This window comes from Tachypleus tridentatus, chromosome 3, assembly GCF_004210375.1.
Source record: "Tachypleus tridentatus isolate NWPU-2018 chromosome 3, ASM421037v1, whole genome shotgun sequence".
In the NCBI taxonomy this organism is placed as follows: domain Eukaryota; kingdom Metazoa; phylum Arthropoda; class Merostomata; order Xiphosura; family Limulidae; genus Tachypleus; species Tachypleus tridentatus.
Window position 1 is genome coordinate 44,245,790 of NC_134827.1, and position 24,677 is coordinate 44,270,466.

Below are 24,677 nucleotides of genomic sequence, written 5' to 3' on the forward strand. Positions count from 1 at the left end.
TGGACATAGAACAGTATTTCCAAATAGCATGACAGAAACATTCACATCTTATGCACAGATAGTTCACTAAGAACCAGTACATCTTTTCCACAAAACACCAACAAACTATTAAGGCAAAGTGTAGTTAAATATTGTAAATAATCACTCACTCATTCTTAAAAACTGGTAACCAATATACAAGACGACCTCCAACACAAAGATGATCCCCACTGAAATTTAGCAGGTCACGAATTATGTCTTGCAAATTGTAAGATACTTTTGATGGAATGTGTCCGCTCACTCTGTTTAGAAAAATGAAACATCACAAAAATTCCCTCTAAAATGTAGTAAAAAAACAGTTTAAAAATATTATATGTAGTCACAGTTATGAAAGTCAAAAATTAAATGAATATAGCAAGACCTATACATAAGTATAAACAATTTAATAATCTTAGAGCATAAATAAAACTATCTCCACTTACAGGATTACTTCACTTTCATTTCAAACATATTAAACTAAATTACATTTTCTCAGATAAAGCAATGATCTATATTAAACTCAGGTGTCTTCAGAGGAATGGCCTTCATTTTATATTAAACAAGCTGATACACAGTTAATAAAGTCTATAACTTATTCTATATAAATTAGTGGCTATACAAGAAGATGGTCAGCAGGTACTCAACTGTTATCTGACCATTACTCCCTTAAATGCACCCACAGTCCCACATTACAACACCACATGTGTTGCTAGACAAATCTGCAAACCACGAAATAAGGCTTGGCCCAAGTTTTCTTGATCCATATATCTTATATCATCAACCTAAGAAGCTATCCATAAACCTTTCATGAGGTATTTTATGAACAGATTTTAAAAATAACTTACAAGTGGTCAGGAATAGTGTATGTTTTAGCTGTTCCAATTCTCTCTGTTGCTTCTCGTATTCCATAAGGAGCTATATGAAAGTCATGAGCAGCATTTATATAAATACTCTTTTAATTTAAAAAATACCTTAAAACAAAATGTACAACAAAGACCGACTAAGGCTGTTTTTTGTTTTCATTGATGTTCCATTAATGTTACATTAGTCCATCACAACACATGCCTTTGATGAAACAAATCTGTGAGGGAATGTGTTTTTCTTCAGACATTTCTAATTAAGCAAATAACTTTAAGCTCAGTCCCTATGCCTAACCTCATAACCATTTTATCAGATTTGTTTTATGAAGTCTTAAAGTTTGTTAACCAATGTTTTCTGATCATTTTTTCTATTTTTGCACCTTACCTATTCAACATAGTTTTCATTTCAAGATTAAAGATATCTTTAAGCATCAGAAAATCTTCAAATTTCACATTAAAAATCCTTATTATGTTCAGATTAAACATTTTTTTACACTCTTTTCAATTGAGAATCTGTGTGAGTTCAGTTGATTTGACCAACCTCATAATCACAAGAATAAATTAAGAAATTAATATTAATTATATCTTTTTCATTTTTTAATGAGTGCAGATTATAAAACAAAACATAAATGATTAAAATAAATAAATTAACTCTTCTAACATTATATGTTTATTATTTTTATTATATTAACCTTCCAGTAATGCCTCATTGACATTACAAAACTAGCATTTATACTGTGCATGTGTACTGATATTACTGTATCCAGTAATATAAAACTGATGTTTACTCTTTACAAAGTGACCTATCTTGGCTGTGTTTCATATTTCAATTATTATTCACTTTTTATGTATATCGATTATTGCTATTTATAAACATTTTCTTAAACTCATTTTTCTTACAAAATAGAACAGTGATTAAAGAAATAAATCAAATAATTAACTCTTCTAGTCACAACCTTTACACACTGTTGCTGCTTGTCATCACTTGCTATATTTTAAGAAATTTTGCATGTGGAAGATTTGAAAGATCATTTTTTAAGGCCTTATATATAAAGTTGAATAACCAATAAAATTATAAATTACTTCATAAGTACAACAGATTTCTATGATCATTTGTCAAGTTTAATAACCAAGCTGTATTTGTATCTAAAATAATATGAAATCTCAAACAGGCTAAAGACTAACCTTACCAGCATGAAGGTTTGTTGTCATTATATTTTAAAATAGCTGAGAAATTCACTAGGGGACATGCTGAGCTTTTGATTGGTTATTTCCATGTCATAAATAGAAGTGTACATAAGGGAAAATGGAAGGAGGTAAGCTGGGGCCACTATGTTTGATTAACTAAATATTGTGATAGCTCAGCAAATACAAAAAATAAAAGATTTTATTTCATAGTTCAGTTTGTCAATATCTGTAATTTGAGTTCATAATTTGTACAAAACTTTGTATTTTGACACCACAAACGTCTAATCTGAACCAGTGATGCATTTTAGTACTTCCAGATAACTGTGATGTCTTAAAACACATGCTTTCACAACTTCCAAATAACTGTGCTGTCCTGAAACATATACCTTCAGTAATGACATTCAGTACTTCCAGATGACTGTGATGTCCTGAAACACATACCTTTAGTACTTCCAGATGACTGTGTTGTTCTGAAACACATGCCTTCAGTACTTCAAGATAACTGTGATGTCTTAAAACACATACCTTCAGTACTTCCAGATAATTGTGCTGTCCTGAAACATATACCTTCAGTAATGACGTTCAGTACTTCCAGATAATTGTGCTGTCCTGAAACATATACCTTCAGTAATGACGTCCAATACTTCCAGATAACTGTGCTGTCCTGAAACATATACCTTCAGTAATGACATTCAGTACTTCCAGATAACTGTGCTTTCCCAAAATACACACCTTCAGTACTTCCAGATAATTGTGCTGTCCTGAAACACATACCTTCAGTAGTTCCAGATGACTGTGTTGTCCCAAAACACATACCTTCAGTAGTTCCAGATGACTGTGTTGTCCCAAAACACATGCCTTCAGTACTTCCAGATAACTGTGCTGTCCCAAAACACATGCCTTCAGTACTTCCAGATAATTCTGCTATCCTGAAACACATGCCTTCAGTACTTCAAGATAACTGTGCTGTCCTGAAACACATACCTTCAGTAATGACATTCAGTACTTCCAGATGACTGTGTTGTCCCAAAACCCATACCTTCAGTACTTCCAAATAACTGTGCTGTCCAAAAACAGATACACTCATTACTTCCAGATAACTGTGCTGTCCTGATACACATGCCTTCAATAATGACATTGTATATTTCTTGATACAGAAACTATGCTGCTCTGGAATACATACCATCAGTAATAACACTCGGTATTTCCTGATACAGAAACTGTGCTGTTCTGGAATACACACTCTAATGACATTCAGTGCTTCCTGATACATAAACTGTGCTGTTTTGTAAGACATGCTTCCAGAAATGATACAATTTCTTCCTCTGTTCAAACAGGACATTGGTGACCATCGTTTTCCACAGATCTCTTCTTCTTGAGGGGTAAAGAATTTCTAATGTTGATACATTCATCTATTTTTATGATGAAAGAAACCCACTTGAAGTGAAAATGTATTCTTAATGGCTGATATGGGTATTAGCACTTTAATTCAAATAAAGTACAGAACAATGTTAACAATACATTAATCCATTTTATAAACACATGTTAACATGTCTTCCAAAATTTCTTTTTCTATTGCCCATTTCCTGATGACATTTAACCAACTGATGTTATCCAGATTTTCAGATAGTTTAATTTATTTATCTGCTCTATCAATATTGACAATAAACATAATCTTTGTAATAACCATGCATTATTTTCTCCTACAGTTGAACATAATCTTTGTAACAACCATGCATTATTTTCTCCTACAGTTGAACATAATCTGTGTAATAACCATGCATTATTTTCTCCTACAGTTGAACATAATCTCTGAAATAACCATGCATTATTTTCTCCTACAGTTGAACATAATCTTTGTAATAACCATGCATTATTTTCTCCTACAGTTGAACATAATCTTTGTAATAACCATGCATTATTTTCTCCTACAGTTGAACATAATATTTGTAATAACCATGCATTATTTTCTCCTACAGTTGAACATAATCTTTGTAATAATCATGCATTATTTTCTCCTACAGTTGTACATAATCTTTGTAATAACCATGCATTATTTTCTCCTACAGTTGAACATAATATTTGTAATAACCATGCATTATTTTCTCCTACAGTTGAACATAATCTTTGTAATAATCATGCATTATTTTCTCCTACAGTTGTACATAATATTTGTAATAACCATGCATTATTTTCTCCTACAGTTGAACATAATCTCTGTAATAACCATGCATTTTCTCCTACAGTTGTTATAACCTTTGTAATCATGCATTATTTTTCTCCTACAGTTGAACATAATCTTTGTAATAATCATGCATTATTTTCTCCTACAGTTGAACATAATCTTTGTAATAACCATGCATTATTTTCTCCTACAGTTGAACATAATCTTTGTAATAACCATGCATTATTTTCTCCTACAGTTGAACATAATCTTTGTAATAACCATGCATTATTTTCTCCTACAGTTGAACATAATATTTGTAATAACCATGCATTATTTTCTCCTACAGTTGAACATAATCTTTGTAATAATCATGCATTATTTTCTCCTACAGTTGTACATAATCTTTGTAATAACCATGCATTATTTTCTCCTACAGTTGAACATAATATTTGTAATAACCATGCATTATTTTCTCCTACAGTTGAACATAATCTTTGTAATAATCATGCATTATTTTCTCCTACAGTTGTACATAATATTTGTAATAACCATGCATTATTTTCTCCTACAGTTGAACATAATCTCTGTAATAACCATGCATTTTCTCCTACAGTTGTTATAACCTTTGTAATCATGCATTATTTTTCTCCTACAGTTGAACATAATCTTTGTAATAATCATGCATTATTTTCTCCTACAGTTGAACATAATCTTTGTAATAACCATGCATTATTTTATCCTACAGTTGAACATAATCTTTGTAATAACCATGCATTATTTTCTCCTATAGTTGAACATAATCTTTGTAATAACCATGCATTATTTTCTCCTACAGTTGAATATAACCTTTATAATCATGCATTATTTTTCTCCTACAGTTGAATCTTAGACCCTTCTCTCCCCATTTCATTAACAACTTTACCTAACATTGTATGGATCAGCAATTAAAACTGTGTTAAAATACAAGCTGTTCAAATTATCTCCATCAATGACAGGTCCTTATAATTTCCATCAGGATACAAGGGCTGTTCAAAAAATACGCAGACTGTTTGAATTGCGCAGCTCCAGTTGGTTCCAGGGGAGTCTGCTTGGTGTCGCTAGGTTCGCACAGATCAGCTAATTACAACGCCATTTCCCGATTGCAGATATCTTCATTTGTGTATTAGCTACGCAGTTTTAAGTGAAGTGCGATGTTTTCGTTTGGCGGATTTCAGAATGAATGACCTGAAGGAGCAACGACTTGCTGTGAAATTTTGTGTTAAACTTGGAAAATCTGCGAATGAAACTTTTGCTATGCTTAACACGGCTTACGGTAATGTTGCTATGAAGCGTACGGCATGTTTCAAGTGGCATGAACGTTTTAAGGATGGTCACCAGTCCATTGAAGATGATGAGCATCCTGGACGTCCTTCCAAGTCAACTGACGACCCACACGTCGACAAAATCAACGTCTGACAGTCAGGGAGCTTGCTGAAGAGTGTGGGATATCAGTTGGATCTTGTTACGAGATTTTGACTGAAAAATTGAAGATGCACCGCATTGCTGCGAAATTTGTGCCTCAGAACTTGTGAGTTTTTGGCCAAACACTCGATCACTGTTCTTCCCCACCCCTCCTACTCACCTGACCTTGCTCCTTGAGATTTTTTCTTGTTCCCCAAACTCAAAAGACCCTTGAAAGGAAGAAGATTTGAGATGATTCCCGAGATTAAGGCAAATGCGATGAAGGAGCTGGAGGACATTACAAAAGAAGCGTACCAGGACTGTTTCAACAAGTGGAAACACCGTTGGGATAAGTGTGTGCGTTGGGAAGGAGAGTACTTTGAAGGGGTCCCAGACCTGTAACTTCTAAATAAAGTACATTTTGTTTTATGACGTCAGTCTGCATATTTTTTTAACAGACCTCGTATATTTGTTGTACAAATTAAGCAAGTCAGGTGAAAAGAAACACCCTTGTCTCAAGCCTTTCTTAATTTAAATAAAATCATTTAATTCATTTTCTATCTTCACTTCTAATAGCATCTTTGTCACCCAGCTCATTAAACTGATGCTTCAATAATGTTCACATTCAAAGGCTCCAAGGATGATTGGTTTATTGAGATCATGGGGTATTTCAACAAGGATGATTGCTTTACTGGGATCATGGGGTGTTTCAACAAGGATGATTGATTTACAGATATCATGGGGTATTTCAACAAGGAAGATTGGTTTACTGAGATCATGAGGTATTTCAACAAGGAAGATTGGTTTACTGAGATCATGAGGTATTTCAATAAGGATAACTGGTTTACTGAGATCATGGGGTGTTTCAACAAGTATGATTGATTTACTGAGATCACGGGGTATTTCAACAAGGATGATTGGTTTACTGAGATCATGAGGTATTTCAACAAGGAAGATTCATTTACTGAGATCATGGGGTGTTTCAACAAGGATGATTGGTTTACTGAGATCATGGGGTGTTTCAACAAGGATGATTGGTTTACTGAGATCATGAGGTATTTCAACAAGGAAGATTGGTTTACTGAGATCATGGGGTGTTTCAACAAGGATGATTGATTTACTGAGATCATGGGGTATTTCAACAAGGATGATTGATCTACTGAATTCATGAGGTGTTTCAACAAGGATTATTGGCTTACTGAGATCATGGGGTGTTTCAACAAGGATGATTGGTTTACTGAGATCATGAGGTATTTCAACAAGGAAGATTGGTTTACTGAGATCATGGGGTGTTTCAACAAGGATGATTGATTTACTGAGATCATGGGGTATTTCAACAAGGATGATTGATCTACTGAATTCATGAGGTGTTTCAACAAGGATGATTGGTTTACTGAGATCATAGGGTATTTCATCAAGGATGATTGGTTTACTGAGATCATGGGGTATTTCATCAAGGATGATTGGTTTACTGAGATCATGGGGTATTTCATCAAGGATGATTGGTTTACTGAGATCATGGGGTATTTCAACAAGGATGATTGTAATTACAACACCAGTCTTAGTTTTATACAACCACTAATAGTACTTCATATTTAAAAGTGTGTGTTGTAACATAACTTATTTGTCAGATATGTCTTCAGTAACAACAGTCAACACTTCACATTTAAGTGTGTTGTAACATAACTTATTTGAATCCACATTGTCATTTTAGAAGATAATAACATCATGCAATTTCACTTAGGATTTGATATTTAGTTAATATTTAACATTAATATTGAGATTATTTTAGTTTAGAAAGTGGGTGTTTGGTATAATGGGATTATTTTAGCTGAGAAATTTGATTTGGTATCAAAACTGGAATGCTGTAGAGTGTCTCTTCCTTACTAATAAAGTTGAAGTCAAGAGTAAGTGGAAATGGAAACTGAACTGACTGAATATTACAGCAGTCTCCACTAGAGGTGAGATGAAGCCAGCACAAACATATGAAGTGTACAGTTACAATAAAGTGTTGAATAAAAAAAACACCACTCACTCTCTTTAATGACACAGTGTTGGATAATTACGATAAGGTTACTTAGACAAGACCTGTAACAATATGTTTGATAATCACCTCAAGTTTGTACATTTTTAACACTCTTAAATTCTTAATAATAAAAACACTGGAATACCAAGATCTATTAGTCGTAATTAATGTAATACCTGAATGTAAGCTAACATTTTTAACAAGCTCTGAAAGTTCCTAATAAGTATACCAGAATTCCAAGACCTAGTACTTGAACATTAGTTATAAATATACTCTGACTTTTCATTTTCCATGTTACAATTTTACTATTAAACAATTTACAATGAATACAATATTCCATACAGTTTCTTCTAGCGTTGAACAGCTAACTAATAAATGTTTTGTTTATTAGTATTAAAAATGCTGAAACTATTTACTAAGCTTAGAAACACAGTTTTATCATAAAGAAATAGAATAACCTTTCTTATGATATTTTATCTAGTACTTACGATCAGCAATTATAGCATCAAACATGCACTGGTCACTCCAGACTGGAAGAGCTGCATCAGCAACAATAACATCGATATAATGGGATTCAAGACCATACTGTCTCAAGTTGGATCTGATGTTTTCATCTGGCTCTCTCATCTTTTGCTTACACCGAGTAGGTTTAGCTTTGACAGAACAAAATACATATTATTTGGAAATACATTGACTGGTCCTTCAAACAGTAAGTCTACTAATAATTCACAGCACTGTGTATGTACTTTCAATATTTAAAAGGTGTAATTTCATAAATGTTTTATATATTTCCAATATAAAACTATATAGTATTATGTACCTATTTCCAATATAAAACTTGCATAGTATTGTGTATGTTTGCAATATAATACCTATACGGTATTGTGTATGTTTCCAATATAAAACCTATATAGTATTTTGTATGTTTCCAAAATAAAACCTATATAGAATTGTGTATGTTTCCAATATAAAACCTATATAGTATTTTGTATGTTTCCAATATAAAACCTATATAGTATTTTGTATGTTTCCCATATAAAACCTATACAGTATTATGTATGTTTCCAATATAAAACCTATATAGTATTGTGTATGTTTCCAAAATAAAACCTATATAGTATTGTGTATGTTTCCAAAATAAAACCTATATAGTATTGTGTATGTTTCCAAAATAAAACCTATATAGTATTGTGTATGTTTCCAAAATAAAACCTATATAGTATTGTGTGTTTCCAATAAAACCTGTATAGAATTGTGTGTTTCCAATATAAAACCTATATAGTATTGTGTATATGTTTCCAAAATAAAACCTATATAGAATTGTGTGTTTCCAATATAAAACCTATATAGTATTATGTATGTTTCCAATAAAAACCTATATAGTATTATGTATGTTTCCAATAAAAACCTATATAGTATTGTTTATTTCCAATATAAAACTTGTATAGTATTGTGTATGTTTCCAATATGAAACCTATATAATATTGTGTATGTGTACATATTTCCAATACGAAACCTATATAGTATTGTGTACATATTTCCAATATTAAACCTATGTAATACTGTGCATATGTTTCCAATATAAAACTCATATGATATTGTATATATGTTTCCAATATAAAACCTATGTAATATTGTGTACATGTTTCCAATATAAAAACCTATATGGTATTATGTATATGTTTCAATATTGAAACTATACACATTTAGTGTTGTGGAAACACTTCCAAACAATTCAGCTAACTTTATCATAACAAATAATATGTTCTTACTGCAAGCAATTTCAATTCTGTTTGGTAATGTTTTAATCAAAATTGAAATGTAAATATTTAATTTATCAACATGTCATAACAATAAGATAAATAATTTTAAAATATAGATATTCACAGTTAAACAAAACTCCTGACAATACTACAAAAGTACAATAAATCTGTTTTATTTATTCCTTGTGGTTCTTACCAATCAATAAAATATGCAAATATTATAAAATAGTTTGTATTATTTCTAGGTAATTTATATAGTACAAATTAAATTACATTTCTGTCCTTCAATAACTGGTGTGAAATATTTGTTTCCAGTTTTTAGTTAATTTACATGATATGAATGTTAAAGTCCATAAAGTTAAGATTCTATTATAAGCGACTTTCTTAAAACACTTTAAAACCTACCTTTCCCATGTAACATTAAGAAGTCGAGGTCAGTACCACACACATACCCACCAAATGTAGCAGCAGCCACAAGTAAACTACCTATTAAAACAAACATACAGTTAGTAAACTACCTATTAAAACAAACATACACTGTAATCTAGAATTGTAAGATTAAACTATAATTTTGTATCCTAAATAGCTTAAAACTCATAAAAAATTCATTCATTTATACTTATGTTTACTATATTATTATCCTTTGAAAAGTATCCAACTAATAATTCTACAAGTCATATGACAAACATGTAATTTGTGTTACCATAACAACTTACATAACACACAAGACGTGCACAAGTTTTTCATTATCTCACCTAACTTTATCATATCTAATAAGTTTCTACTTTTTATATTTTAGCTGTCTGTATAGTAATAGCAATCTGAGGGGTGTGGGTTCGAATCCCCGTTGCACCAAATATGCTTGCCCCTTTTAGCCGTAGGGGCATTATAATGTGATGGTCAATCCCACTATTCATTGATTAAAGAGTAGCCCAAGAGTTGGCGATGGGTGGTGATGACTAGTTGCCTTCCCTCTAGTCTTACACTGCTAATTTAGGGATGGCTGGTGCAGATAGCCCTTGTGTAGCTGTGTGTGAAATTTAAAAAAAAAAAAAATTGTATATCTGGTCCTCTTGTTTCTTGCTGTTAACTTTTGATGAAAAACTTAAGCCTACCATTTTATGCTAATTGGAACTACACTAAATAATTTTTAATTAAATAATGCACCTAAGAATACAGAATAACAACATGCATGAACAATGCCCCATAATTTTTTTGACTTTCTAATTATGCAATAAAAGCCTTTACAAATTCAGGTAATGTTGATGTGTATACTATTAGATAAAGTTTTGACTTTAAGATGAAGTATTCTGTACAGAAAACAATACAATATATCATTTGATAAAACTTTGGATTTCTATTGGTTATAAAAATAGTATTAAACTTGTGAAACAAAAGATGTGACAGGTGGGTCTAATGTTCTAGTTTTAGTTCACAAACAAATAAGATTGAAGGATATAAACATCAAACTTTGCTGGACTAATACTCAAAATGACTAATTTATGTTAAATACCTGACTTCTTGAAGAGTTGGAAATACATTAGAGAAGAGGGAAAACCTAAAGAACAAATGTCACAATTCTCATGCTGGATGAGATTGATGATATATTAAAACATTTCTTTATAAATTTATCTAATATTAAAATTCAATTTTTAGCTATATATATAGATGCCACGTTTATTCATATACATGGATAGTATTGTAGTTTAATTACATTCTGAATATACCTCTATAACAAGTCATGACTTACTCATTGCAAATGAGTTAACTAATGCTCACTGATAGCTTTAAGTTCATTGTAAATGCTAACACAACAATTTCATTTGTTAATATTCCCCTCTAGATACGATAAATGTTGTATTTTAAAAAATCTATCAAAAACAAGCTCAGTATTCACAGAATTGAACGGCGTCTAGCAGTCACAGATAAACTGACTAACAAATACACTAATTCAGTATTCAACCATTCAATATAACAAATCACTCATTCTATATTTTACACTAATTTGTGATTTGTACTGCTAAATTATATTCTAATTTTTCAAGAAGGTTCTAATTATTAAACCATGCTCATAATGTGACATGAAAACTCCCTAATTAACAATACAAAACATAGTATACAACTCTGTATTTCTTAATTCCAAATCATAAATATTCATAAACTGTTTACTATGTTTTACAAATCATTATCTTTCTAGTCATATGTAATAATACTTTAATAGTTCATCATTATCTGTTTTTACAAATCATTATTACCTTTCTAATCACACATCATACCCTTCAATAGTTTATTATCTGTTTTTACAAATCATTATCTTTCTAATCATACATAATATCCTTTAATAGTTCATCATTATCTGTTTTTACAAATCATTATCTTTCTAGTCATATGTAATAATACTTTAACAGTTTATCATTATCTGTTTTTACAAATCATTATTACCTTTCTAATCACACATCATACCCTTCAATAGTTTATTATCTGTTTTTACAAATCATTATCTTTCTAATCATACATAATATCCTTCAAAAGCTAATCATTATCTGTTTTTACAAATCATTATCTTTCTAATCATACATAATATCCTTCAAAAGCTAATCATTATCTATTTTTACAAATTGTTATTATCTTTCTAATCATACATAATATCCTTTAATAGCTTATTATTATCTGTTTATACAAATAATTTACCTTGGTTAACTTTTAATCACACATACCTGAACCGACAAGGGATCTAATACAAGGTCACCATGATATATTTTAGCCATATTGGCCATGATCAGTGACAATGTAGGGTCCATGCTCGTGTTTCCAATAAACTTCCTGTCTTTCAATGCAGTTTGGGTGATCAGGTGTCGCTGTCCATCACATATCTCAACAAATGCATGAAATTATTTTATTTTATAACAAGAACTTAAGATTAAAAACAAGTTTTACTTTTTCCAACAGTCTTGGAAAACAAACAATTATTAAAGAGGATTACTTGAAACATAGACTAAAGGTATTGACAAGAAAAACAATAAGTATGTCTGATGTCAGATACATTAAACTATCTTTAAAATTACTAAACACTTGTAGTAAGAGTAATGGACAGATTTATCCAACTAGTAAGACTACACATTGAACATACATAAAGTATTACACTTTTATTTTTTGAGCTATTTATTGTTATGTATATTAAATGTTCTTTTGTATATGTAGACTTGTAAATGCATTACTAATTGCCTAGTACCCGAAATATGTTTTCAAGTCATATTTGATTTAACACAGTCTCTACAGTTGTAAACTTAAATGTGTAATACTTCATTTATGTTTAGTGTGTAGTCTTATTAGTGAGATAAATTTGTCCATTACTGCTACTACAAGTAGTAGGGTATTACATACCTCAAAATTTATTCTTGAAACTAACACAGATAAGGTTCTGAGTATCAGGGCCCTATTAGATTTTTCATAATCCTTTAGATTTAAACAGCTTTAATAAATATGGTAAAATATGCCAACATATATGAAATTCAAACAACATATGGGTTTCTGTCTAAATGAATTAGAGTAGTTGAATACTTCTACTGATGTTTTGAAAAATGAATCTTTTTATCATGGAATAATTTACTGTTTTCAATACATCATGAAACACACTGTTCAGGTATTTATAAAAAGTTAAAATCCATTGTTCACTAATTATCCAGGTTTAGATAAAATACTAAAACAAATTACAGCATCTGTAATGTCAATAGTGCAAGATATCAGCAACAGAGTTCTTATTTTAAAAATACATTAACTTTTGTGCTAACTATACCTAATTTAAAACCGGAAGGCTAGAAACAAGGGAGATAGTTATTACTACCCACTGATATCTCTTGGGGTACTCTTTAAGCAAAAAATGCCACCAAAACTGAAAGTGTAACCATGTTTGGTGAGACAGGGATTCAATCTTGAGAACCTCAGTTTATATATCAAGCACCCTACCCATCTGGTCAACATATATAGAGAGAGATGGCAGGAATACAATTTATATTGTAAAAGTAAAATTACTTTATATAAGTAAGGAGACAGAGATGGCAGGAATACAATTTCTATTATAAAAGAAAATTTACTTTATATAAGTAAGGAGACAGAGATGGTAGGAATACAATTTCTATTATAAAAGTAAATTTACTTCATATAAGCAAGGAGAAAGAGATGGCAGGAATACAATTTCTATTATAAAAGTAAATTTACTTTATATAAGTAAGGAGACAGAGATGGCAGGAATACAATTTCTATTTTAAAAGTAAATTTACTTTATATAAGTAATGAGACAGAGATGACAGGAATACAATTTCTATTTTAAAAGTAAATTTACTTTATATAAGTAAGGAGACAGAGATGACAGGAATACAATTTCTATTTTAAAAGTAAATTTACTTCACATAAGTAAGGAGACAGAGATGGCAGGAATACAATTTCTATTATAAAAGTAAATTTACTTTATATAAGTAAGGATACAGAGATGACAAAAATACAGTTTCTATTGTAAAAGTAAATTTACTTTATATAAGTAAGGATACAGAGATGACAAAAATACAATTTATATTATAAAAGTAAAATTACTTTATATAAGTAAGGAGACAGAGATGGCAGGAATACAATTACTATTATAAAAGTAAATTTACGTTATATAAGTAAGGAGACAGAGATGACAGGAATACAATTTCTATTATAAAAGTAAATTTACTTCAAATAAGTAGGGAGACAGATGACAGGAATACAATTTCTATTATATAGGTAAATTTACTTTATATAAGTAAGGAGACAGAGATGGCAGGAATACAATTTCTATTATAAAAGTAAATTTACTTTATATAAGTAAGGATACAGAGATGACAAAAATACAGTTTCTATTGTAAAAGTAAATTTACTTTATATAAGTAAGGATATAGAGATGACAAAAATACAATTTATATTTTAAAAGTAAATTTACTTTATATCAGTAAGGAGAAAGAGATGACAGGAACACAATTTCTATTATAAAAGTAAACTTACTTTATATAAGTAAGAAGACAGAGATGGCAGGAATACAATTTCTATTATAAAAGTAAATTTACTTCAAATAAGTAGGGAGACAGATGACAGGAATACAATTTCTATTATATAGGTAAATTTACTTTATATAAGTAAGGAGACAGAGATGGCAGGAATACAATTTCTATTATAAAAGTAAACTTACTTTATATAAGTAAGAAGACAGAGATGGCAGGAATACAATTTCTATTATAAAAGTAAATATACTTCATATAAGTAAGGAGAAAGAGATGGCAGGAATACAATTTCTATTTTAAAGTAAATTTACTTTATATAAGTAAGGAGACAGAGATGACAGAAATACAATTTCTATTTTAAAAGTAAATTTACTTCACATAAGTAAGGAGACAGAGATGGCAGGAATACAATTTCTATTATAAAAGTAAATTTACTTCATATAAGTAAGGAGAAAGAGATGGCAGGAATACAATTTCTATTATAAAAATAAATTTACTTCATATAAGTAAGGAGAAAGAGATGACAGGAATACAATTTCTATTATAAAAGTAAATTTACTTCATATAAGTAAGGAGACAGAGATGACAGGAATACAATTTCTATTATAAAAGTAAATTTACTTTATATAAGTAAGGAGACAGAGATGGCAGGAATACAATTTCTATTATAAAAGTAAATTTACTTTATATAAGTAAGGAGACAGAGATGGCAGGAATACAATTTCTATTATAAAAGTAAATTTACTTTATATAAGTGGGGAGACAGAGATGACAGGAATACAATTTCTATTATAAAAGTAAATTTACTTTATATAAGTAAGGAGAAAGAGATGACAGGAATACAATTTCTATTATAAAAGTAAATTTACTTTTATATAAGTAAGGAAGACAGAGATGACAGGAATACAATTTCTATTATAAAAGTAAATTTACTTCATATAAGTAAGGAGAAAGAGATGGCAGGAATACAATTTCTATTTTAAAAGTAAATTTACTTTATATAAGTAAGGAGACAGAGATGACAGGAATACAATTTCTATTTTAAAAGTAAATTTACTTCACATAAGTAAGGAGACAGAGATGGCAGGAATACAATTTCTATTATAAAAGTAAATTTACTTTATATAAGTAAGGAGAAAGAGATGGCAGGAATACAATTTCTATTATAAAAATAAATTTACTTCATATAAGTAAGGAGAAAGAGATGACAGGAATACAATTTCTATTATAAAAGTAAATTTACTTCATGTCAGTTAGGAGACAGAGATGACAGGAATACAATTTCTATTATAAAAGTAAATTTACTTTATATAACTAAGGAGAAAGAGATGACAGGAATACAATTTCTATTATAAAGGTAAATTTACTTTATATAAGTAAGGAGACAGAGATGGCAGGAATACAATTTCTATTATAAAAGTAAATTTACTTCACATAAGTAAGGAGACAGAGATGACAGGAATACAATTTCTATTATAAAAATAAATTTACTTTATATAAGTAAGGAGACAGAGATGACAGGAATACAATTTCTATTATAAAAGTAAATTTACTTTATATAAGTAAGAAGACAGAGATGACAGGAATACAATTTCTATTATAAAGGTAAATTTACTTTATATAAGTAAGGAGACAGAGATGGCAGGAATACAATTTCTATTATAAAAGTAAATTTACTTTATATAAGTAAGGAGAAAGAGATGGCAGGAATACAATTTCTATTATAAAAGTAAATTTACTTTATATAAGTAAGGAGACAGAGATGGCAGGAATACAATTTCTATTATAAAAGTAAATTTACTTTATATAAGTAAGGAGACAGAGATGACAGGAATACAATTTCTATTTTAAAAGTAAATTTACTTTATATAAGTAAGGAGACAGAGATGACAGGAATACAATTTCTATTTTAAAAGTAAATTTACTTCATAAGTAAGGAGACAGAGATGGCAGGAATACAGGATTTCTATTATAAAAGTAAATTTACTTTATATAAGTAAGGATACAGAGATGACAAAAATACAGTTTCTATTGTAAAAAAATAAATTTACTTTATATAAGTAAGGATACAGAGATGACAAAAATACAATTTATATTATAAAAGTAAAATTACTTTATATAAGTAAGGAGACAGAGATGGCAGGAATACAATTACTATTATAAAAGTAAATTTACGTTATATAAGTAAGGAGACAGAGATGACAGGAATACAATTTCTATTTTAAAAGTAAATTTACTTCACATAAGTAAGGAGACAGAGATGACATGAATACAATTTCTATTATAAAAATAAATTTACTTGATAAAAGTAAGGAGACAGAGATGACAGGAATACAATTTCTATTATAAAAAATAATTTACTTTATATAAGTAAGGAGAAAGAGATGACAGGAACACAATTTCTATTATAAAAGTAAACTTACTTTATATAAGTAAGAAGACAGAGATGGCAGGAATACAATTTCTATTATAAAAAGTAAATTTACTCAAATAAGTAAGGAGACAGATGATGACAGGAATACAATTTCTATTATATAAAGTAAATTTACTTTATATAAGTAAGGAGACAGAGATGGCAGGAATACAATTTCTATTATAAAAGTAAACTTACTTCATATAAGTAAGGAGACAGAGATGGCAGGAATACAATTTCTATTATAAAAGTAAATTTACTTCATATAAGTAAGGAGAAAGAGATGGCAGGAATACAATTTCTATTATAAAAGTAAATTTACTTTATATAAGTAAGGAGAAAGAGATGGCAGGAATACAATTTCTATTTTAAAGTAAATTTACTTTATATAAGTAAGGAGACAGAGATGACAGGAATACAATTTCTATTTTAAAAGTAAATTTACTCACATAAGTAAGGAGACAGAGATGGCAGGAATACAATTTCTATTATAAAAGTAAATTTACTCATATAAGTAAGGAGAAAGAGATGGCAAAGAATACAATTTCTATTATAAAAGTAAATTTACTTCATATAAGTAAGGAGAAAGAGATGACAGGAATACAATTTCTATTATAAAAGTAAATTTACTTCATGTCAGTTAAGGAGACAGAGATGACAGGAATACAATTTCTATTATAAAAGTAAATTTACTTCACATAAGTAAGGAGAAAGAGATGACAGGAATACAATTTCTATTATAAAAGTAAATTTACTTTATATAAGTAAGAAGACAGAAATGGTAGGAATACAATTTCTATCATAAAAGTAAATTTACTTCATATAAGTAAGGAGACAGAGATGGCAGGAATACAATTTCTATTATAAAGTAAATTTACTTTATATAAGGAGACAGAGATGACAGGAATACAATTTCTATTATAAAAGTAAACTTACTTTATATAAGTAAGAAGACAGAGATGGCAGGAATACAATTTCTATTATAAAAGTAAATTTACTTCATATAAGTAAGGAGAAAGAGATGGCAGGAATACAATTTCTATTATAAAAGTAAATTTACTTTATATAAGTAAGGAGAGAAAGAGATGGCAGGAATACAATTTCTATTTTAAAAGTAAATTTACTTTATATAAGTAAGGAGACAGAGATGACAGGAATACAATTTCTATTTTAAAAGTAAATTTACTTCACATAAGTAAGGAGACAGAGATGGCAGGAATACAATTTCTATTATAAAAGTAAATTTACTTCATATAAGTAAGGAGAATGAGATGGCAGGAATACAATTTCTATTATAAAAATAAATTTACTTCATATAAGTAAGGAGAAGAGATGACAGGATACAATTTCTATTATAAAGTAAATTTACTTCATGTCAGTTAGGAGACAGAGATGACAGGAACACAATTTCTATTATAAAAGTAAATTTACTTCACATAAGTAAGGAGAAAGAGATGACAGGAATACAATTTCTATTATAAAAGTAAATTTACTTTATATAAGTAAGAAGACAGAGATGGTAGGAATACAATTTCTAACATAAAGAGTAAATTTACTTCATATAAGTAAGGAGACAGAGATGGCAGGAATACAATTTCTATTATAAAAGTAAATTTACTTTATATAAGGAGACAGAGATGACATGGAATACAATTTCTATTTTAAAAGTAAATTTACTTTAAGGAGACAGAGATGGCAGGAATACAATTTCTATTTTAAAAGTAAATTTACTTTATATATAAGTAAGGAGACAGAGATGGCAGGAATACAATTTCTATTTTAAAAGTAAATTTACTTTATATAAGGAGACAGAGATGACAGGAATACAATTTCTATTTTAAAAGTAAATTTACTTTATATAAAGGAGACAGAGATGACAGGAATACAATTTCTATTATAAAAGTAAATTTACTTCACATAAGTAAGGAGACAGAGATGGCAGGAATACAATTTGTATTTTAAAAGTAAATTTACTTTATATAAGGAGACAGAGATGACAGGAATACAATTTCTATTTTAAAAGTAAATTTACTTTATATTAGGAGACAGAGATGACAGGAATACAATTTCTATTTTAAAAGTAAATTTACTTTATATAAGTAAGAAGACAGAGATGACAGGAATACAATTTCTATTATAAAAGTAAATTTACTTTATATATAGTAAGGAGACAGAGATGACAGGAATACAATTTCTATTATAAAAATAAATTTACTTTATATAAGTATGTTAAGATACTCCACCTCACCCACTGTCCGAAGAACACCTGGTAAGGGTTGTCAGGAACACTGTTTGGATCTAGACCATGAGTATTCTATCAAGCAGAAAATATTGTCTGGATCTTTTAGTTTTAATAGGTCCATGTAAGGGTAGAAAATCTAGACCCTGTATTAAATGAAAATTAAACATTAGCATTTTCTTACATTTTTTGTTTACCAATTAAAAATGTTATGAATACAGTTCTATCAAATTAGACACACGTCTTACATTTATCATATAAAACAAATGATATCACTGATACAAATTGTAATAACAAATATACAACTATATAAAAAAATAGTAAATCATATCACTGGGTTTCAAATTATAATAACAAATATACTATTATATAACAAAGTTAATATTTTGTTATATACTGAAAATATATTTCTCACAGATTTGTACATCCACTTGACTCACAAAATAGCTTTTTCAGACTTGTCCTGTCTTTTTATATGTGCAAATATTTTCTCCCCACTAGCACTGATATTACATGCTATCATGTAACAACCTTCCAACAATAAGAGTTGCATACCCACCACTATTTCCTTCTATATAGTAGAACACAATCTTCTTAGAGACAAAACAAAACCTACTAGAGGTAGAAGGAAGGATTGAAGTAGTGAAATGTGGAAGACCTCACCACTTCTGAACCAGGTATACATTTCACATGTGAAAATTAGGGGTTGCAATAAGGCCAGGGTTGTAGGACAGACCCCATAAAATAGATAAAGGGGCCCCTGGTGTAGAGTGGCTAGGGAAGCAGTCTGTAAATGGACAGACCCCACAAAATAGATAAAGGGGCCCTGGTGTGAGTGGCTAGGGAAAGCAGTCTGTAAATGGACAAACCACAGAAAATAGATAAAGGGGCCTCTGGTGTAGAGTGGCTAGGGAAAGCAGTCTGTAAATGGGTTCAAGCTCAATGAACACCAGCAGAACCAGGTAGCACTGGGAATGTATCATCCAGTCCATTGTCTGCAGGAGAGTACCTGGACCACTCACAATTAGGAGTTATGTGGTCCAACTGCAGGGGTGAGCTACAATTTCACAGAAATCAACTAATCCATAAACAGGAAGCACATGAAACAGTACATCAGGTCTGTGGAAGGAGGTTTTTATTTATACACCATCTACACTGGCAGAACACCACCACCCTATTATTTATACACCATATACACTGGCAAACACCATTACCCTCTCTCAAATTGAGTGGAATTTCATTCATTCAGGGATAAGCCTCCATGGCCCACTAATCCAGTAGCTTGACCATGGTAAGGGCAAAATCTCCCATAGTCCACTAAAGAAAGAGTGGAACAGCATGTGTTGGAGAGTCCAAAGGAACACAGCACAAGAGACACTGCAATGAGTGAATGAAAATCCTATATTGAGAAGTAGCTTATTCCTGACCTAATCAACAGAAGGAATACCAAGGATAGGCAGAAATAATCTTCTGCTTTACTCCTATTAGTCCAGGGCAAACATATTTATGATGCAAAACACTGCAACAAGGAACCTACAAGTAAACCTGGGAAGAGCCAATATCAACAGTGCATGACAATGACCATAATGGCCTTGCAGTGAAAATTTAGAACTAAGAATACCCGGTTAGGCAACACTCAAATGTTGGGATTTGTACATGTGAACAGAGGCCTCTGCACAAAGAAAGAGATTTAAACAGCACTTACTCATAAAGTGTGGATCTCAAGATGGCAATGGGAGGCAGACAGTAACCATACAAGTATGAAACAATTAGATAATGTGAAAGCGATACTAGCTCAAACGATCTCCTCAAAACTAATACTGAATCAGGCATGGAAGGTAGCAGAATCAATGGAAGGAAAACTGGAAAAAGCAACAATAGACAGGGAACAGGATAGAGTAAACCAGATGAATGAGTTGGAAAATACAACACATGAGAGTAAGGTAATATGTAAAATATCTTGGATGAGGAACAGATTCAAGTGAAAAAACGGGAACAGGAACCACAGAAGAGTGCAGTCACGAGCCACATAACAGCAAAAGAGTCCTCATATGACATAAAAGATGAGAGATAGAAGGAATGGAAAAGGTAGTAAAGACAAAATTGTCAACATGTGAGGTTAATTAATGACATGAGCAGAAAACATTGAACATAAGTATGATGATATAGAGAGCGGAGTAATAGTGAAATCAGACACATATGAACATCAGAGTCTACAAATCAAAGGAAGGTGAGGAAAGACCTAGAAGAGATGATATAATGATATAAGTTGCAGGATGATAAGAGCTTCAAGAGGGGAAAATGTAAGGGCATGAAAGACCATGTGAATGTTCCACTAAGATAGGGTAGTAGAAAGAGGGTGATAAAAAAGATAAAGATCAAAAAAGTAACCCTAATGATGTCTTGAATATTCAAAGATTGCCAACAAAGCAGATCAACACCAGCAATAATCAATCAGAAAGTCCCTGTCAAAACACCAGGCAAGGAAGTCACATGGTAGAGAAAAATAGGACAGGGAAAATCATGATGGAATTTCTAACAAAAAAAAAGAAATTAATAACATTGGTAAATTAATCATGGGGTAAACCTTGCTGAAACATGACATGATCAAATACAAAATCAGAGCACCAGGATATAACAACCCAAAAAATCAAATCTGATAGATGTGGGTTCAGAACAGGAGGGCTAATATATGAGATCCCAAATGGGTGTCCCCTTGCCAAGTGATGGAAAAGACAGCTAACAGGTTAACAGAATGGATCATAACTGACCTGTTGCACAGAGCATAAAGGAAATGAACCAGAACTTGACAAACAGTAAGAAGTTCCACGAGATATACATGGAGACTCAACCACAGTTAAACATGAAATCTCCTGAGTATTCATATATGCACCTCAACGTTAAAGAGAAGCATCCACAAATATATGCACATCTGGACAAGGCATAGAAAGAGGAGGAGAACTCACAGTTATGTCACTTCTATTTCTGGACAGGAGTATCCCAGGGATCCTGATCAAGATTCCACTGGTCCCATAAATCCCACTAAAAAAGACCCCATGGGAGTCAAACTAATGGGAATAATAACTTCCAAAGCAGGCAATACAAGTAGGAATGACAGTTCCATATTCTATTGAGGGTAGAAATAAATAAAACAGAGCTGCTTCAACCTTGGCATGGTATGAAACAGGATTTCATTAGAGGTAGGGAAACTTACCAAAAATTCCTGGAACCAAGAAAAAATGGACTGCACAGTTCCCTCATTCAACAAATTTCCATCTAAACAGAACTATGGGACAAGCGTTCCTCTTTCCACACAAGCATCTTTTACATCACATCCACGAAACTTAAGAGAAGGGAAAATTGAGCCAAATGAAAAGTGGTGCAAACAAGTGACTAAGGACTAGGGCAGGTGTCTGTAAATGAGACTACAATTACACATGTATAATTATACATACTATTGTATAAAACAAATTACTAAGACACGACACGTGATTCAAACCACAACTATATACACAGTATTACATAACACAAATTAGTAAATCTCATCATTGGTACAAACTACAACTAGATATACACCATTATATAAAATAAACTAGTAAATCACATCACTAGTTGCAAACTACAACTATATATATACTCTTCAAAAAAGAAACGCAAAAGGCAAATTTGGAGACACATTGTTAACAAGTTTGTTCCGGGTAGTTCTGTATGACATGTATGAAACTTTTGCACATTCACTGCTGAACATCCAAAGTCTGCAAAGGTGAAGTCCATGCTCACTAGATGAAGTTTAACGTCACTCAAGCGTCAATAAAGAGTATGCCCCTGTGAGCATCAATAACTGCTTGGCATCTCCTGCCCATGGGCGATGAGATGACGAATCACATCCTGTGGAATGGCCGTTCACTCAGCCTGCAAAGCTGCTGCAAGCTGGGAGTAGAGTATGGTTGAGGTTGTCGCATGCCGCATGACATCGGTCCAACTCATCCCAAAGATGTTGATGGGGCTTTTGGAGGGGCCAGGGAAGAACATTGATGTTGTGGTGTCTCAAGAAGACAGTGGTGAGTCGGGCTGTGTGAGGGAGCGTTGTCATGTTGAAAAAACGTCGTTGGCGTTCACCATGATGTTGGTTGCACATGGGGCCTAAGAATCTCGTCGATGGTTCTGCGTCGGTCTGATCACGTAAATCCTATGCAGCCTTGGTGGTTGAGGAGCAGTAGATGTAGCAGAGGTGGTTCTATCGAAGGTGATGTAACCGGATGTTGCAATCTTGTGCGGGCATGGACACCGAGGTCTGCCAGATCTTGGGCGGTCACGAAGTTGATCCATGTTGTTGGTGACGATTCCATAGCCTTGTGATGGTACTTGGGTGGACATTCACAGCTCTGGCAACATCTGATCGAGATTTGCCTTCTAGCGACCAATGGCGTTGTTGCATTGTGCTTCAGTCAGTCTTGGCGTAACTGTATTGCATGTCGGTGGCTTAACACTGAGCTATGGTTACCGAAAACCCGCTACTTTTATAGGGATTTTGCACATGTTGCACTTGCAAAACATGCAGATCTCTCAAACAAATTTATTGGACACGCATGAGTTTTGGCAAAAAATTCGATGTTTGCTTCCGTTTTCAAAGTGCACAACTTTTATTGTCATTTTGGTCTGACAATCAGTGCCTTAACACGTAATATCACATACTCTGAGCTTGTAGCGTTATTACATATATTTCTCTTTAAAATAACAAAAGAAATATTCTTTGGTTTCTTGTTTTGAAGAGTATATATACACCATTATGCAAAACAAACTAGTAAATCACACCACTGGTATTAACTACAACTATACATACACCATTATATAAAATAAACTGGTAAATCACATCACTGGTACAAACTACAACTAGATATGTACACCATTATGTAAAACAAACAAGTAAATCACATCACTAGAACAAACTACAATCATATATACATTATTATATAAAACTAACTAGTAAATCACATCACTGGTATTATCTACAACTATACATACAGTACTGTATATATACTGTTTACTGTCAGGACAATGTGAAAAAATTATATTTCAGGTTATTTTAAACAAAACAATTAAAACATCAAGTAAAACATGAACATTGAATTAATCTTCATATTCAGTACAAGAGAAACTCAGTGGAAGTGTTTCAGTTCAGTAAACAGTTAATATTTTGTGTGTCACACTTTTGCTTTCATAACTGCAAACAGTCTTTCATGCATTGTTGCAACATATTTAATCAAAGCGTCTTTTTGGATTTCACTCCAAATATTTCTAATACACTTTCATAAAGTTTCTTTGGGTGGTAACTTTTATTTGTCAAGTTTTTGATCTATCAAATCCTAGATCTGCTAAAATGAAAAGATATTTTATCATTTGAATGACTCCAGTAGGTTCTTTCTCAATGTTCCATATATACAATGGTAAAATTACCTCAATGTTCCACAGACACAATGGTAAACTACCCATAATGTTCTACATACACAATGGTAAACTTATCACAATGTTCCATATACACAAT

At 31.2% G+C, this 24,677-nt stretch overlaps 1 protein-coding gene across 1 annotated transcript in view; it reads right to left on the reverse strand.

Annotated features, from left to right (window-relative positions):
* Positions 1–20,124, reverse strand: part of LOC143245829 (tRNA (guanine(10)-N(2))-methyltransferase TRMT11-like) — a 29,255-nt gene extending 9,131 nt beyond the window's left edge. Inside the window, exons 1-8 of the mRNA XM_076492085.1 lie at positions 20,002–20,124; positions 19,142–19,207; positions 12,180–12,335; positions 10,976–11,048; positions 9,868–9,948; positions 8,188–8,352; positions 864–933; positions 150–281 (exon numbers count right to left, since the gene is read on the reverse strand). Of these exons, the coding sequence (XP_076348200.1) occupies positions 150–281; positions 864–933; positions 8,188–8,352; positions 9,868–9,948; positions 10,976–11,048; positions 12,180–12,335; positions 19,142–19,207; positions 20,002–20,124 (866 nt within the window). The remainder of the gene's footprint in view (positions 1–149; positions 282–863; positions 934–8,187; positions 8,353–9,867; positions 9,949–10,975; positions 11,049–12,179; positions 12,336–19,141; positions 19,208–20,001) is intronic.
* Positions 20,125–24,677: the final 4,553 nt, after the last annotated feature.